The 17,061-nt window shown below is 47.3% G+C and overlaps 1 protein-coding gene across 1 annotated transcript; it reads right to left on the bottom strand.

The window, feature by feature from the left end:
- Positions 1-1,654: 1,654 nt before the first annotated feature.
- On the bottom strand, positions 1,655-16,734 carry LOC130388962 (transcription initiation factor TFIID subunit 4-like). Its single transcript, XM_056598590.1, has 15 exons — positions 15,548-16,734; positions 14,975-15,141; positions 14,108-14,197; positions 13,428-13,625; positions 12,360-12,482; positions 12,147-12,236; positions 10,631-10,810; positions 10,089-10,164; positions 9,848-9,950; positions 9,495-9,664; positions 8,913-9,043; positions 8,589-8,714; positions 8,202-8,258; positions 6,031-6,153; positions 1,655-1,961 (listed from the first exon to the last, which is right to left on the bottom strand). Exons 1-15 carry the CDS (start codon positions 16,722-16,724, stop codon positions 1,797-1,799), a joined length of 2,976 nt encoding a protein of 991 aa, XP_056454565.1. The 5' UTR covers positions 16,725-16,734; the 3' UTR covers positions 1,655-1,796.
- Between the last annotated feature and the right edge of the window lie 327 nt (positions 16,735-17,061).

Below are 17,061 nucleotides of genomic sequence, written 5' to 3'. Positions count from 1 at the left end.
TGTGTCAGGCTTGAATACAGTATGTAGGAAATATAAATAGTCGCAAAAAAATTGTATCCTTCCAATGGGTGATTCTGTTGCTTGGGGAAGCACCCCGGGCTGTGAACAGACAGTAAGGTAAACACTCCACATCTTTAGTAATCAATTAGAGCTATATGCTATACAAATCAAATGTCTCTTACAGTTAAAAAAAGACATTTAAAGTGTTAAAACTTTCAATGTACACTATTCCAAAATACACCCATTTAAAAACAATCTTTCGACACTGTGAAGTGAATTCATATACAACTTACAAAGACAAAATTAATATATTTTTTTAAACAGATTGTATTTGTGATGAGGTTCTGAAGCGTTTTATAATAGCATGTTAAGCATTCACACACACACACACACACACACACACACACACACACACACACACACACACACACACACACACACACACACACACACACACACACACACACACACACACACACACACACACACACACACACACACACGGCAGGGAGAAGACATGATGGTTATGAAGGAACTTTACTTCTTTCGGACCGTAGCTGTGTTATTGTTTTGTTAGTCTTTCATCGTTTACTAGCCTGAGTGAGTTCACTGTCCGTGAGAGAGCCAGCTCCCGGTGTACTGTCACATGAATCGTTGCAACAAAGGGTTACCCAACTGTGTGTGTGAGTTTGTGTCCATCTTTAAAGTCAGGGATGTGGAACTGTTTTCTGGAAAACGATTAGATGAATTTGTGTATTACATAAAGACACACACGCGCACACACACACACAAACGCTCGCACGCACACATATAAAAATACTTACATGCATCTAGAGACGAATTGCCAAGCAGTTAAAATCATGTGTATTTTTGTTAATGCGAAATACTGTGTGGATGTACTTTGCCGGGGAAACACTGCCATCCAGATCTGACACTCACAACATGGCAGCACTTTAAACGACGTTCACATCACAGCACTCTGTTCACCCTGTAGACAACTTAAAAGGAGTCAAACCGAGTAACTTAACATGAAAAGAAAAGGAACGAAAGACGTAAAATGGAGACCACACCAAGTAGCTGACCAGGGCGGGCGAAAAAAATGATAATCTTCAAAAAAAGAATAGCCTCCTGAGGGTGGGTGGGTGTGAGGGGGGAGAGGGTGGAGGAATATCCGCCATTGGGTGGTGGGGGTTAGAACAGCACCCCCGACAGAAGGATCCCCCAGCTAAACATGATCAGGTTTGCCGGGTGGAGAGTTCATAGACCGAAGGCAGCTCTGGAGGTAAAGGGCAGGGGGGGGGGGGGGGGCCTCACGTCGACCCCAACACCCAACCACCACCAGCAGCGGTGTGACCAGGCCGGGCTCCGTCCTCTCACCGCCCCCCCCCCCCCCCCCCCCCCGCACACACACACTGGGGCTACTCTTTTAAATAAGACGTTCCACATCCCGACCTGCAGCCCATACGACGCAGGCGGGCAGTCAGGCGTCCGCTCGCGTTGATGCTGCGCCGAAAACAGGGCGATTGAAAGCAATCCCAGGATACAGGGGGGGGGGGGGGGGGGTTGTATTGCAAACCGAGGGCGTCGAAGTAAAGGTGGGGGGCGAAGGGGGGGGGGGTGCACACATAGCTCCAGGACACAGGCCAACGTAATCAATGTATCTCTAAAAAAATATCTTAAAAACTGCATCTGTGTTTTGACGGGGTGGGCGGGTGGTTCCCGTTGTTTTAGTTTTCTGCGGATGATTGGGGAGGAGGGGGTCCACCTCCTTGGGGGCGTGGGGGGGCTGGGGTGCCTCACTTCAGCAGGGCCTTGTAGAGCAGCAGGGACCTGGACGTGGTGCGCTCCTGCTCCAGACAGAAGATGAAGTCCCTGAGGTTGACTCTTGTGATCCGCGTACGGAGCTGCTGGCGCGAGGAGCTCCCCCCCGGAGAGTTACCGGAGCCGGAGCTCGAGGCCACCTGGATGGGGGGGGGGGGCAGAGCAGAGGCATGGTGAGGCGCGGCCGGAGGGTTGCAGTGATACACGCGGACCATTCCACACACAGCCCTGACTTTATGATATAAAACCATATCTATCTATACATACATACTCTCACACGTCAAGGCATGTCGTTGATATACTCCTAGATTATGCAGAATGGCAACACATTAATAACCAGAGTGGGTAGTAGGAAGAAGGGCGTGGCATATTTTTTTATTGAATTAATTCGATAGCAATTTAACTTTCCCCTGGTTTGTGAAATAACTGAACTGCAAATCACGAATTATAAAAGTTCTAGGCTCCGCTGATTTGTTTTGCCCTAGAGAGCGAGTGATGGTGTTGAAAAGAGGAAAAGTGTTCTGTGTTGTTATGGTCGACATGATGCTTCTGCATTCAGAGGAAAATATCATTTGTACGCGGTCACACTTTCTGTCCTACTTTGCACAGGGGGCACAGAAACTGCAGTTCTCACAAGGCGATGGTTTGAATTTGCAAACTTGAAGATTTCCGTTTCGTGTTGTTTGGAGATAAGCGCTCAAACAGCCTCACCACCGACAAACACTGGGTAACATCCTGTAACATCGCAAATACAGGGCGTTCATTTGATGGCCAGAGGCCCAAACACCGTTGAGTTACCTCATTCAGCAATAGATAGCGACTTATAAAAACAGTTATTTTCATGAAAGCCTTCGCCATTGCCCCTCTAAGCAGCCCTTGTATCTGCAGGCATTGGGAATGACTGTACTTCACGAGACGGGCATCGATGCACGAGATGGAACGGGAAAAAGGGGGAGATGATCGAAGACAAATGGGAGCAAATGGCACGCGCTGAGCTGAATTAAATGATGTGCACAAAGTAGGGCTGAACGATTTGGGAAAATAATCTAAATGCGATTGTTTTGACCAATATTGCGATTGCGATTTAATGTGCGATTTTTATAATTTATTAAGTTCCTTATGTTGTGTTTTATTCACAAAAAAATGTAATAAATCATTCTTTAGTATGACCAACACAACATGCTGCTTTTCCTTTAGGACAGGCCGATGTGTTCAGATTCATCTACATTATAAACTTCTTCATTTAACTATTCAATTGTAAAATAAAAATAAAATTAAGTGATCATACTGATATCCAGTCAGTAACGGTAACAAATTATTATTTATTTATTTTTTATCGCAGCCTTTGTGATTTGCATACCGCGTTCTATTACATCGCGATTACGTTTTAAATTTGATTAATCGTTCAGCCCCAGCACAAAGCGTCATGGCTCCGGCCGGCTCCGAGGTGTCTCCATCATCACAGGCTTTGCCGTTGGAGCGTCGCTCGGCAGAGCCTGATGACCCATCTTAACAACACATAGCCTCCCACTCGGTGCATTCAGTGAATGGCTAGCCCAGCCTAGACCTGCACAGGGCTCACCGCGCATTTATATTACAACAGGTGCGCCAATAGCCGTGAGCTGGCGCCCCTCCCTGCACTGTACTGTATCCACCCCCCCCAGGACAGCCACTCAAGGCAAGTCAAGTCAGGATTATTTGCAAAGGTGTTTATCATGTATTGGGGCCATGGAGGCATTCACAGGCTCCTATTCAGACTAGACGCACTAAGAAGCTAGGAGTGTAATGTGGGCTGGGAGGGGAATTTTTTTATTCATTTAAAATCTGTCGAAAATGCCAAAAAATAAGACAATTCTAAGCTCTGTAAGGTAATACAAGGAAGGCTTTGAAAAATGCCCTCTCTCCAAAGAATTAGGAACAGTAATTAAGCTCACTGTGGCAATAACTCCAAGCATCTCTTTCCATTGCTTGGAGCTTTCCCCAGGTGCCAATGTGCATTTACAAGAAACGTCACAGTAGAGGCAGGGAGGAACACATGTATGGCGGTATGGATCAGCAGGACAGTCAATCCAGATTTAGAACCGCAGACACCCCTCGGTTCGTAGCTCAGGAGCCCATTGGAAGTGAATGTTTGTACGTGAGAAGCACATGTGAATGCTAGCACAGATCCAGGCTATGTCTGTATTTTCTAAGCCTTCGGGGTGAATTGACAAGAGAACCACATTTCTTTTAATATGTTTGAAATGTATCCCCTTGTCTTATTTGCAGTGTTTGACACAATGGTGAGCTGCTAATGCTTATTGGAAGAATTAACACTAACCAGAATAGAATAGCCAGAATCAACCCCACTTAACTGATTGTGATTAAATATCAAAAACCTTCAAGGAATTTGAGTTGGGGACAGAGGCATGTTTTAATTGGAGGCGGGGGTAATGGCCAACGTTCCATTTCAGATTTCACTTCTTTTTAACATTTAATTGCTTTCACCCTTCGCCGATACAGCCAAAAGTGGCACAAATGGCCAGAAGTTCTCTTTGGGAAGCCATCTTGACCGGTTATCTAAACCTAAGCTCGGGCCATTTGTGCTTGCGCTTTCTGCTGCAGTTTGAGCGATTGCTGGATTTTTGAGCTTCTGCATAGAAACACAGACGTGCTACTGTGGCTGCCGGGGCACCAGAACCCGAGGGCTGAGCTGACATTAGAGGATAGGAATGAGGCCCCGGGCAGGTGCTTGCACACGCACGCACGCACCACAACAGCCTGTAGGCATGGCAACACACACACACACACACACACACACACACACACACACACACACACACACACACACACACACACACACACACACACACACACACACACACACACACACACACACACACACACACACACACACACACAGAGAGAGAGAGTCTTCAGCCTGTTTCTGATTCTGGTTAAATTGACTAGTAGTTCTATACAGCACTACTGCAACACAACAGCTCCTAAAGTTCATTACCTTGCGCAGTCTTGGTATGCCCAAGGCCCCTCCGCCCCTAATCCTGTTCTCTCTCTCCCTCTCTCTCTCACCCTCTGTCTCTCTTTGCACAGAGGCCTTTGTCTGGGGTGGCTGGGGGGCGAGCCTAAGGCCTGATATGTGCGTGAGAGAATGAGCGAGGGGGGAGGGGGGGGAGGGGAGGGGAGGGGAAGGGAGGGTCACATTGGAGTAGCCCTAACCTAGGGCGGGGCCCGGGGCTCTTCTCTGTAGAGATTAAATCTATGGCTGCCCCTCAGGGGGGAGGGAGGGACCGGAGAGGCTGACACACCCACAGCCAGGCCCCGGGGCCTAGCCTGGCCCCCTTCACTCAGCTACGGTCACCCTCACTCCAGACAGGACTCATGCACATGCCGCTTGGAGAACGCAAGCAGACAAGGCGGGATGGTACGGTGTTTCCACAATAAACACACACACTGTGAGTAAACAGGACTGAAGAGAACAACACTTTTTCAGACATTGAAGCAGCATCGGCACACAACCTTTTCAATAACAATGTAGTGTTGACACACACAAATGCATCGCTGTTAAATGAGAGCTAGTGCTATAAAGACGGAGTGGAAATACAAAGCTTGTTTTGTCCAGTTATATGGTGAGGAGAGTGTGTGAGTTAGTGAGTGTGTGAGTATTAAGGCCGATTCAAACCTCCGGATCTGGACGATATTCGTCCGTCCGTACCAAACGTTGTCTCCGGTACTAGACTTCATTCCTCCGTCCGGTTTCAGCGTTGTTATGGATGTTACGCAATACATCCTCTAGAGGGCAGTGACTGTCGTGTCACAAATTACCGACAATCGACAATCGCAAACATGGCGAAGATTTGGCTTTGTGTAATCCGAAATCTGCAAAAAAAAAAAGGCTCTATACTCTATAGTGCCGCCTTGATTTCCGGTGGTATTGCTCCGTTTCTCCCGGAGCACTCCGGATTCGTAAGCTCAGAAGCGACGGACCCACTGATGGACGAAACACCTCCGAGACCGGACGGAAGGGTTCCTATCCGTATCTACCGTAGGGTGTGAATGGGCCTTTAGAGTGAGTGGGTGTGTGAGTGAGTGTGTGACTCAGTTAGTGAGCGATTGTGTGAGTGTGTTAGTGAGTGTGCGACTGAGTGTGCGAATGAGTGTGAGTGTGCAACGGAGTGTGTGACGCAGTGCGTGACGCAGTGTGTGCTGTACCTCAGCCCCGGCGTTGGAGGACCCTGGCGAGTCCATCTTGCGTCTCTTTCGGGGCCCGATGGCGGCCAGGGCGGTGAGGTTGGCGTCTCGCTGGCGGATCTGAGCCTGCTCCTGCTGCTGCATCTGTGGGCCGGACGGGAAACAACCACAGGTTGACGTCACAAAGGTCAAACGCAGATCTCGCCATCTTTTCATGTATTTGTTTATTTTTTACAGTACATGCTCAGAGAAATTGTGCAGTTCGAGTACAAAAGAGCTTCAACATTTGGTATTTGGGTCTTCAAAGTGAAATAATAAACTCTTGTTATAGTTGGGACGCCGGAAAAGACCTTTGATACCACGTCGTCTGTTGTCTGTCCCCTGCCCTGTCCGGTTCTACTGACAGCCCTGATCTTTCATACGACCCCCTCTTCCCCCCCGATCCCCTGCAGTGCAATGGAAGAGCGGTGTAGGGAGATGTAATTGGCATGACAATATCCACCCTTCCATAAGGTAGCCAAGTACCATTCAAACGTCAAGCATAAAAAACACAAGATCACCTACAATTGCCCCCCCCCCCCCCCCCCCCCCCCCCCCCCACTTGTGCCGAAAGGATCTTGGTGCTGGACAGCCAAATCAATGATCGGACAAAGGTCTACTGCCAGGGGCCGTCTCAGTCGATTTTAATGTTTTGTGTACTATGAACACATACGACGCATAGTATGTTAAACTGGGTGCGTTTGTGTGCTCTCTACTATCCCAGTCTGTCAACCAACGTTGACTGCGTCACACACAAGACCAAAGAATCCTTGCTTTATAGTCTTACATCAGGATCAATACCAGCAGGCTTATCCTTTGTGTTTGCTCCAAACATACACCGCCAGTCCCAGTGTTTGGTACGTAGAACATATACATACGAGTCCTTAATAAAAAGCACTCTATTCCGATGGACCTCACTGCAGACAAGAGTCTGATATGATAGGGCAGATATCACTGGGGACCAAAGGTTGAATGCTGACTTAAGCAGACTTCAGCCAGGGGCTCCTGTCTCTCCTTGTCTGGGATGAAATGATCCAGCCTGGGGTGGCAGGAGGCCATGCCCAGCAACGCCACTCTGCCGTGGAGAACTCAACCCACTAGGCTGGACTAGGTAACACTAAGGTTGGAATCAGAGTAGGCTGATCAAACCTTTCAAAAAAGAAATGTGATTAATAAAATGTAAAATGACTGCATGCGCTGCTCCATCTCAAGGGGCAGACGCGGCCCGCGGCGTGGCCTGTTGTGGAAGCTGCTCTGGAGGAACAGGCCGGGAGAAGAGAAGGGGGAGCCGAGCCCTTGTTTGTGTGGTGGGGCGGCGCTGGAGGGGGCTCCTGGGGGAAGGATCCAGGGGAGAGAACTGGCAGGCCGCTGTTATCCACATCTTCCCCGATGGTAAAGTTAGGATGGTCTGCACCGTGCAATATGAGGTATTTCTTTTGTTTTGTGTTTCCCCCCTCCGGTAGTGTCGCTGCTCTTGGTTTCCAGGTGACATTAACGTGTCTGGACTGGACTCCCCAGCCCGTCGGCCCCTGGGGCCCGGCAGAAGGACTTATGGGTAATGGCCCTTGACCTCTGGGCTCCCCAGGGCCAGCCTGAAGTAGCTCTGTCGAGAAAAACCCTGACTGTCCTGCCCCCCTGAACCCCATCCCCTCTACGTATGAAGCATGTGTGTGTGTGTGTGATTGAATGACTCTCTGTGTGATGGGAGATTGTACTGGACAGTCCAATTTATGACACGTGGTAAGACAGTGAGAATGACAAGAGGATGATGCAGTGTGTGCGTGTGTGTGTGTGTGCGTGCGTGTGTGTCCCACAAAGACTCAACCACAGATTATTGTGGCGCCGTAGGGGGAAACAATCAATTATTTTCCCCATTGTCTGGTGTCCTGGGATTGGTTGGCGAGTGATTCTGTTCAGGAAGCATCTGTATTTGTATTCCACTGCCCCTTGTGGGACTTGAGAATTGGGAGGACTTCCACTGCCTGTTGTTCCCACCACGATGGAACAACAGGCAGAGCAACGCACAGCAGACACCAGCGGCCCACTGGGTTCAAACAGAGGTACTGTGAGCCTTGGATGCTCAAAAATCACATGAACACACACACACACACACACACACACACACACACACACACACACGCTCAACCGCTTACCTCTTTAGCCTTAGCCTTGAGCCGGGCCTGTTCCGGGTCTTCCTGCCGGGCACGACTCTGGGTGGAGGAAAGAAACACGATGTTACAAAGAGTAGCTCCTCCACCCCCCCTGGAGGAACCTGAGGGAGCTACATCGAGACCCACGTGATCCGTCCAGATCCTTCCCACACAGGCAATGCATCAATGAAGTGCAACCACTGTTTGAAACTGTTACGTCTGCCATACCCACGCGTCAAGGAGTCAACAACAAATGTGTGCATCGCTATAAAGTCAACCCTCTTTCTTTTTGGACGGCTGGTCACACCTCCTATTTTGTGCATACCAATTGGAATCTAAGAAACTTCTCAAAAGTAGAGCAAACCACTCGATTTCGGTGTTTCCAAGTACCTTGGCTGCTTTGAGTAGAATCTCCCTCTCCTGGTCGTCCTTCCTCTGCTTCTCCATGCGCTCCAGCTGCTCGAAGAAGCGCAGCTGAGCGCGGACGTCTGAGGACTGCTCCGCCCACTCCTCGTCCTGGAACAGAAAGAGAACGTCACGAAAGATTAAAAAGGAGACCCAGATACTCTGACCCCGCCTTTGATTCAGTGTTATTCTGGAGTCCGGTCGCCCGGTGCCCCTGTGAACGCAGCTTTAATTCAGCATTGATAAGCAGAGCACAGATGCGTCGCATCAACGCTTAAATCAGCAGATAACCTATAGTCGTCGACATACCTTCCCGCCTTCACCGCGGTGCTGAGCCACCGCCGACACCTTCTCCAGCAAGGAGCGCAATCGCGACTGGGTGGCATGGGAAATGTAGTTCACCACCTCGGCCGGGACCTCGGTCACACCCAACTTCTTGGCTGAGGACAGAGACAGGCACGGTGAGGACAAAGTAACACAGCAGGGGCCTTCATATGCCTCTTAATTGGTGTGGTTTGTGGGGTAAACTATAACCTTCAGACAAACATTTTAAAAACCATCTTATCCCAGGGAATTTCCTTGGCAAAAGCACAACTAAAACTAATTCACTTAAAAAAGACGGCTCTCCATTCCCTATTGCTCATCTCCATCTCGGCCATCAGTGAGATAGTGGGTCACTTTTTCTGATTCGTGGTTGGGCCATCAATGTAACTTTAATTGATGTTGTACGGCAGTTGTACATAATACATTGATTTTATCGTGGTTCCCTTCTCCTGTATGATTTGCACTGCTCTGTTTACCGGTTGTGCCGCTGTGACACCTGAACTACACCCTCCTGGGAGGAACCGTGTTAACTGTGGCGGTGGCAGTGCCCCCCCGACCTCCCCACACCTGTGTCGAGGATGCGACGGTGCAGCAGGCCGGTGGGAAGGAAGGCCTCGTCCTTGCAGGAGCGGATCTTGGTGCCCACCAGCTCCGAGCTGGTTGCTAGGATACGTGCGTTCTCCTCGTTGAGGTTGACCCCGGCCATGGACGCCACGTCGTTGATGTCGTCGTCGTCTCTGTGCGCAGAGAGGGAGGGGTGTTAGAGGGAGCGTACATACAGGTTGACAGAAGAGGTCACTTCACATCCTATGGGATGTCCTATGGCTAGAGGTTGCTCTCTAGTGGTTGTTTTGTGCAACTGCATCCCAATGAACCAACAGAAGAAATATATAAAAAGAGCCAATCATAGATTAACTCACCTGAAACCGCCCCCTGGGTCACTCAGCTTCTTCTGATTGGCTTGCACTGCCAAGTTAGCAGGACTTTTACCTGCTATGATAGAAGGTCCCCTCACAACTGCACCTGAACAACACATACAAGCAAATCAACAATCACAACAAGCAATTTCCCAGATATTGTTTTAAAACATTCTCTGTGTGTGTGTGTGTGTGTGTGTGTGTGTGTGTGTGTGTGTGTGTGTGTGTGTGTGTGTGTGTGTACCTGGGGTTCTGAGGGTCTGGGTGATGACCATGGGCATGCGGGTCTGGACTGCCGGGAGCGCTTGTCTCCTGACACCCTATGAGGGCAGAGGATAGAGGTCACATGACAGGATCCACACCATGACTTTACAACAAGAGAGAGCTACATTGCCACAGACACTTTTATACTGTGGTTCAACAAAAGTTTAAATCAAATGCCTTTTACTCACAGTTGATTACCATCTACTATTAGTATTAACCCGACCCTTATATTTAAAGCACTCACAGGGCGTTACTATGTTTAAGATCAGTCATTTTTACGGATTAGGCAGAATGCTCAAGGATGCCTCAGAGTAGACCTGAACCAGCACCTTTTTCCTGAAGACCGACCCCCCCCTAACACCTAGACCATCCTGCCACTGGCTTCAGGTTTCAGAGCTTTGGATCGATGCCATCTATGGATCCCACATCCCCCACTACACTGAACTCAGTCCCGCAGTAATAACCCATCCCTCGTTCCCGGGTTCAAACCCCTACGCCCCGTGTCACGGCGATCGAGGGTACCATGGCGGTGTTGTTTACGAGCGGCGTGGGCGTCCTGACGGGGGTCATGACGGGGCTGTTGGGGAGCCGGGCTCTGATGGTGGAGGTGGCGGCCGGGGACACTTGGGTGGGGGCGTTGCCGGAGGCCATTAGAGACTGTTGGTTGTTGAGCAGAGACTGGCGCAGCGCGGGAAGGCTTTTCTGTGGACACCCCCAAGATACAAAATGGGTTAATGTACATCCAACGGTAAAGAACAGTGGCATCAGAGCACGGCTACAAAACAGCCCTGTGTTTACGACGCGTTATAATACTGTTACAAATACACAGGTCTGAGCCCAAATCAGGAATTTGCTTGAAATAAGGATTGTTTTGGTGTTGTTGGCTTCATGTGAGCAGAGTCAAAGCGATAGAGTTGTTTTCCAGATAACTGTAGATAATGTCATAAAAGAAAAAGTATATATATCCATAACTGGATATTATGACCTCAAACAGTAGTCGACTTGTCCAGGTCCCACACTCTTTACAAAACATTTAAAGTAGATTGGCTGGCTTACTAGACCCTTCTTAACACAGGAATCATCGTAGGATAACCTTAAGTCACTACAGTAACTGTCTGTTACTGCTGATGCAGTGGAAGTGTATTGTTGGTCTACTCTCGTTGATGTACAGTTTTGTGGAAAACCATTTCCTCCCCGGTAAACTATAAAAAAAAAAGAAAAAAAAAGATGTACCCAGGTATGGGGAGTAGAATAAACTGGTGGAGATCAGCCTACTGCCCTGGTATATAACAGTAGCAGACCCATAATAAGTGGTATGAGTAAAACTTTTAACAAACAGCTCAAAGTTTTGCTGTGTGCATTCAAAGTCTCCTTCCTGGTTGATTCAACACATTCAGGAGCATGGTTGTCCTTGACAAATAATGTATGACCAATTTACTTGTATAGATTTTGGTGACCAGGAAATTTATTGATTACCAACCAATCAAATGGAAAAATAGGATTAGCCAGCTCAACTCTGTAGATTTCCATTCGGTAAATTATCATTTCTTCCAATTTTTTAAACTACTCTAACAGTTTGATAAGGCACAAATTAAATGACTGCAACATAACTCAAGCTGGCATTCAGGGATGATAAGCATTGCATATGGAACAAGCTGTTCTTTCTAAAACAAAATAAAAAGTTTGCACAATAATTATACATTATGCATAGAGAGTATATCAAGTATATAGTTGTGTCATTGTGTCTACACTTGAGATAGATAAATATGCATAGTTTTCTTTGATCACAGACACATATATTGGTAGATGTTATTTTCTTTACCTTGACATGTTTCGACAGATATACTTCCGTCTTCATCAGAAGGTCACGGTTATTTTCTGATGAAGACGGAAGTATATCCGTCGAAATATGTCAAGGGTAAGAAAATAACATCTACCAATATACGTGTCTGTGATAAAAGAAAACTATATATATTTACTAAAATACACTATGTAATTATGGTTTCGCTTTTTCTTCCTTAAGTCTTTGTGGGAGTACCTTGAGGAAGGGGATGAGGTAGGGTTGAGGTGAGGACTTGAGTTCAGCCTGCAGGCGGCTGGTGAACTCCTCAGGCTCAATCTTCGCATCCTGGGGAACAAAGAAGAGACCGTTTAACAGGAACAACCAAACGGAAGGCACTGACTTCACAATAAAAGCCTCAGTCCGTTGAATACTAATGGTATGGGTCAAAGGGTAATGCTCCGGCCTTACGAGTAGATCCTGCACCAGGGTCTTCACATTCTTGGAGGTATCCGGGGAGGGGGAATTATGGGATGCCAGCTTGATCAGTGTCGCCAGGAAGTTTTTACATTTCTTCACGTTTTCCTGCATCTCCTGTAATTGTGAAACATGTACATCAGAGTGCATCAGGTAATTCCACATTTTACTTTCCAGCACCAAGGCGCAGTTCATTCTCATTTGAAGATATGTCGAAGCCTGAAATACAGGATACATCTTTGACCTAAAGGCACGAGGGTATCTTATAGAGAATAGATCATCAACATTGATGAACTATGGTTGACACGGTGGGTAACGAAATTACAATTTGTACCCAATGCTGTATGCATTATATGGTACTTTTTATCAATAGTCAAACAAGTCATGAGCGTACAGACCCTTACTTATTCTGTGAAACACTTGTGAGTACAATTTCAATACCTCAAAAGGAAATTACTTTAAAATTCTTGGTTTTAACACATTTGGGCAGCGCCATATACTTTTCTCATTTCCATATTACTTAATATGTAATGAAACCAAATACCATGATAGGTAGAGCGAATAGGACAACTTTTCTAAAGCAAGGATTAAAAGTGGGTTTGAAATTCATGCATACCATGGTCTTACGTATGTGCCATTCATTCTGTTCATGACCATTAATTAGCAGTTATGCTGATTAACTTGACTTGACTGTTTTGGTTTCCTCAATGCTGTTGTTTGCATGATCATGTAGAGAATTTGGCTTGCTTTGTTTAGGTTTGCAATTCTCGTTCAGGAGAAACAAGGGCCATGTGCATCCTCCATAACCAGGGTCAAGCCCAAAAAATGACAATGCTCAAATTCATAAACAAGGCACGTTGTTAACATTGAAACATTCAAAATAGTTATGTTTATGAAGAACTAGATAAACTCCTTAGCTGTATCAGATAGGTTGATGCTGTGTGGGTTTTGATTCGGAGTTGGGACGTCTGGAGTGGGAAGTTTGGATAAATTAAAAGCAGACTCCCGACCAATAACAACTAACGGAACACGGCGAGTCGCGGTCGGTGGGAGGGTACGTACTTGTGACACTATGGCTGTGCGGGGCGCGGCGGGGGAGACGCCCGTCCCTGGCGTCCCACCGGCCATGGCGAGGCCGGGCTGGACCCCCACAGGCTTGGCCAGCGCATGCCCCCCCGCGGTGATCACCGTCCCGGGCTTGGGGGGAGGGTTGCTCATCTTCCCCGAGACGCCGGCTCCAGCGGGCGCCACTGTGATGGCCTGGTGGGAGATTGGACAATGACACGATGACGTCATGGGTGGAACTAGATCCACAGTTTGATGCTAGCAGGCACAGCTCTTAGCACAGTGGCTCACAGGGAAGAAGAGTTGTGTGGGAAGAAGCAGAGATGTGCAGTGACTCTAAATATCATGCTTGTAAATACTAGTCACAGGAATCTGATCTTATTTTTCAAATAAAATGGTAGTTTGAAGAGAGTTCCAAACGTACATCTAGCGATGCACTTTTCCCAAAAGCCTGAAGTGATGACAACATAAATCCGTAATGGACTTCTAATTAAGTTGTTGAGGGTTATAAAGGTTGTGCATAAGCATCAGATTACGTTCAATGAAACCCTTGCAATTTCACGTAATTTTATTCTATCGACTACCTCGTATTGCTTCAAGATGTTTTTAAGCCACTTTAACTTGATCTGTTGATAACCGATATGTTGCCAGTACAAATGTAGAGGAAGACCACGCACCTGTACAACGGAGGGAGAGGGGGAACCGGCCTGAACCATTCTGGGCTGATTTGGGGAGGCCAGGCGGACAGTCTGGGTTGTACCGGGAAGCTGTAGGAGGAGAGGAGGTTGGTATGAGGACAAAACCACCACCACTTATACATTCAAGGCCAGAGGTCTTTGGCTTTGTGTGCGCTGTGGGCATTTTCTTGACAGAGATTTGGTTTAATTTCTTTATTGTAAAATTCTCCAATCCTTCTTAACAATATAATAAATGTGTCTATAAACATAATTTTGTTATAATTTTTCAAAGCTTCTCGGTGCGTGAATGCATTTAAGAAAATCTTTCATCATATTTATGTTTGAGTCTGTGGTAATAAATATGTTTTATAAGCATTTGTATAAACTCCCCCAAAAAGGTCAGGTTTTGCTCAATGTGATCCGTAAGAATATTGTGATATTTGAGTGCGTCAACATCATGCAGTTTTATTCTTTGCCAAAAGACATTTGGGTAAAGGGGACGTTGAAGTGCATAGGCTGCTGCATGTTCTTCTCAACCACGTGCACATTTCTCCCCAGGGTGAAGTTAGATGGCAAGGAATAAAGGAATGCTGGACAAATAGGCAATGTGCGGTTGTTTGCATATAGCCCTTTTTTTCCCATCCTTTTCACCTGTCAGAACTAGAGGGCAGTAGTTTTGTGTGAGACACAGTATGACCAACCTCAAAAAATGTCCTCCTGGCTGGAGGGATATAGCAACCCCCCCCCCCCCCACACACACACACACACACACACACACACACACACACACACACACACACACACACACACACACACACACACACACACACACACACACACACACACACACACACACACTTTCCTTACCGGACTGGGGGCGCTGACTCGGATGGTGGCGCCGGCTGTTGGGGTGGCAGGCCTGGGGGAGATGTTGGACACCGCCTGGCCCTGTTGGCTCTTTGCCTGGGCCTGGGCCAGAACCTGCTGGGGGACCATCACCAACTGGCCCGTCTCAGTACGCACCAGGACCATGCCTGGGAGGAGAGGGAGAGAGACAAGCTGTTCTGTACCATTCTGTTTGAGGTGACGTTAGCACATCACAACAAAGATGCAATGATTCTGGGAGGAGAGACTATCTAGTCTTAGGTGGGAAAACAGCTAGGTGACAACCATTAACATTTTCTGAATAATCTGTCCCAGAGCTCTGCTCTGATTAAAACAGTGTAACAAATCCTAGAGGGAACATCGGTCTATGTGTCTTAAAGAATCAGTGAATGTTCCATACGAATACGATGCAGTTACAATTTTGGAGATGAGGATTGTGATGTTTCCAGACAGGGTTTGCAATAGATATTCATTTTAATGAGATAATTGGGTGACCTATATTACCTGCATCAGCAGCAGCACTGATCTACCGGCGGTACACTTCTGTTTCCTTACCTGGAGGTATGGTAAATCCCGGAGGAAGTTGAATGGTAGTCTGCTGTTGAGGTCTGACTGCTATCTGAGGCGCAGCAGTCCTTGTGGTGTTTGCAACCAGCCCTGGTCTCTGCTGCTGGATTGACGTTGCCATTACAGGCGTTGTGGGGTGCCTCACTATAGTCACCGCCGGCTGACCAACTCCGTTGACGGCTGGTTTAATACCAGCCGCAAGTGTGACAGTGGTACTTGTCACGGTCTGGCTGATGGGTGAGTTAGCTGCAGGTGGCGGAGTACTGCCGAGAATTACAGAGTTTCCAGAAACAGGTTGATTGGGCACCAACATCTTCGTATGCATGAGAGGGTTGTTGTGATTCATGACCTGAGATGTAGTGACCGTAGAGGAAGCTACACCTTGGGTAATGAGAGGGGAACCCTTAGGGTCTACACCATTCTGGGACAAACTCGACAATGGGCTAGGGTGTCTCGGTAATGTGATTGTAGAAGCCACCGACGACTGTGGTACAGTAAAGTTAGGCTGGGAGGACATGGACACGATAATATTGGAGCTACCAGCACTAACAGTACTTATGACACTGTTGGCTCCGGCTTGTGGAGCGATGGCGGGTGCGTTCACCAACTTCACACCTCCGGTGTTGCCGTTTAAACTTTGTAATCCAGGGGAAGCAGCCCTTAGACCCGCCGTTGTGATGATGTTTGGGTTAGGAGCAGTCACTACCGATGTGCCCGCCGAACCCAGAGCAGTAGCCCTGTTGAAGCTAGCAGCTGCAGACGGAGTCGCCAAAGTTACGGATCCCGGTACATGAGAAATAGTAGGAGATGCCCCAAGTGTTTGTAAATTAGATCCAGCGTTTATAACGCTCCCGGTAGTAACGGAAGAGGTAGTAGATGCGAGTATTTTGTTCGGGAGAGCCTCATTGGCGCTAGGTTCCTGATTTAACCCCGCTTTCGGATGCCCTTGTTGTGGCTGCTCCAGAGACCCCACTTGATCACGCACTTTCCCTGAGAACTGTTTGACAGCGCCCGAAGGTCCCTCTCCTTTATTCTCGGAATACGAAGCAGTAGAAGTCTTTTGATTACCAAGTTGTGATTCCAAAGAGCCAACTAAGTCGCTAACTGCTTTCTCATCTACCTCATTGAAGAGCATGTCCTCCAGTGGGTCGGAGGCTCCCGCCATCTTTGATGCTAGACCGTTGTGCAAATCGTATAGTAGAATGTACGCATGCGCGCAGGAACGGTGTTGTTTTTGGCTATAGAATTACAACAAATAGAATAACCCACATTCTTTTAGCGAAATGGGAAGTCATTCGTTCCTTTTTGTGTATGTTATGACCGTTGTGTGAATGATTTGATTAGATAGGCAAAATATACAGCAAGCTAAATGGAAAAACACGATATAATGCACAAACACGATATAAAAAGAAATATACGATATGATATTAATATAAAAATACAAATATTTACAGATCAAAATAATATAATTCAAATAAACATTTATCAAGGTATTACCCATA

This window comes from Gadus chalcogrammus, chromosome 9 (assembly GCF_026213295.1).
Source record: "Gadus chalcogrammus isolate NIFS_2021 chromosome 9, NIFS_Gcha_1.0, whole genome shotgun sequence".
Taxonomy (NCBI): Eukaryota; Metazoa; Chordata; class Actinopteri; order Gadiformes; family Gadidae; genus Gadus; species Gadus chalcogrammus.
This window is presented reverse-complemented; position numbering and strand designations above follow the sequence as displayed.

Excerpts from the sequence above, each read along its gene's own strand:
- LOC130388962 (XM_056598590.1), bottom strand. The coding sequence starts at position 16,724 with ATGGCGGGAGCCTCCGACCCACTGGAGGACATGCTCTTCAATGAGGTA. Across the intron at positions 9,665-9,847 it reads GACCCAGGGGGCGGTTTCAG|AGACGACGACGACATCAACG; the intron begins GTGAGTTAATCT and ends CTCTGCGCACAG. Across the intron at positions 6,154-8,201 it reads TCAAGGCTAAGGCTAAAGAG|ATGCAGCAGCAGGAGCAGGC; the intron begins GTAAGCGGTTGA and ends TCCGGCCCACAG.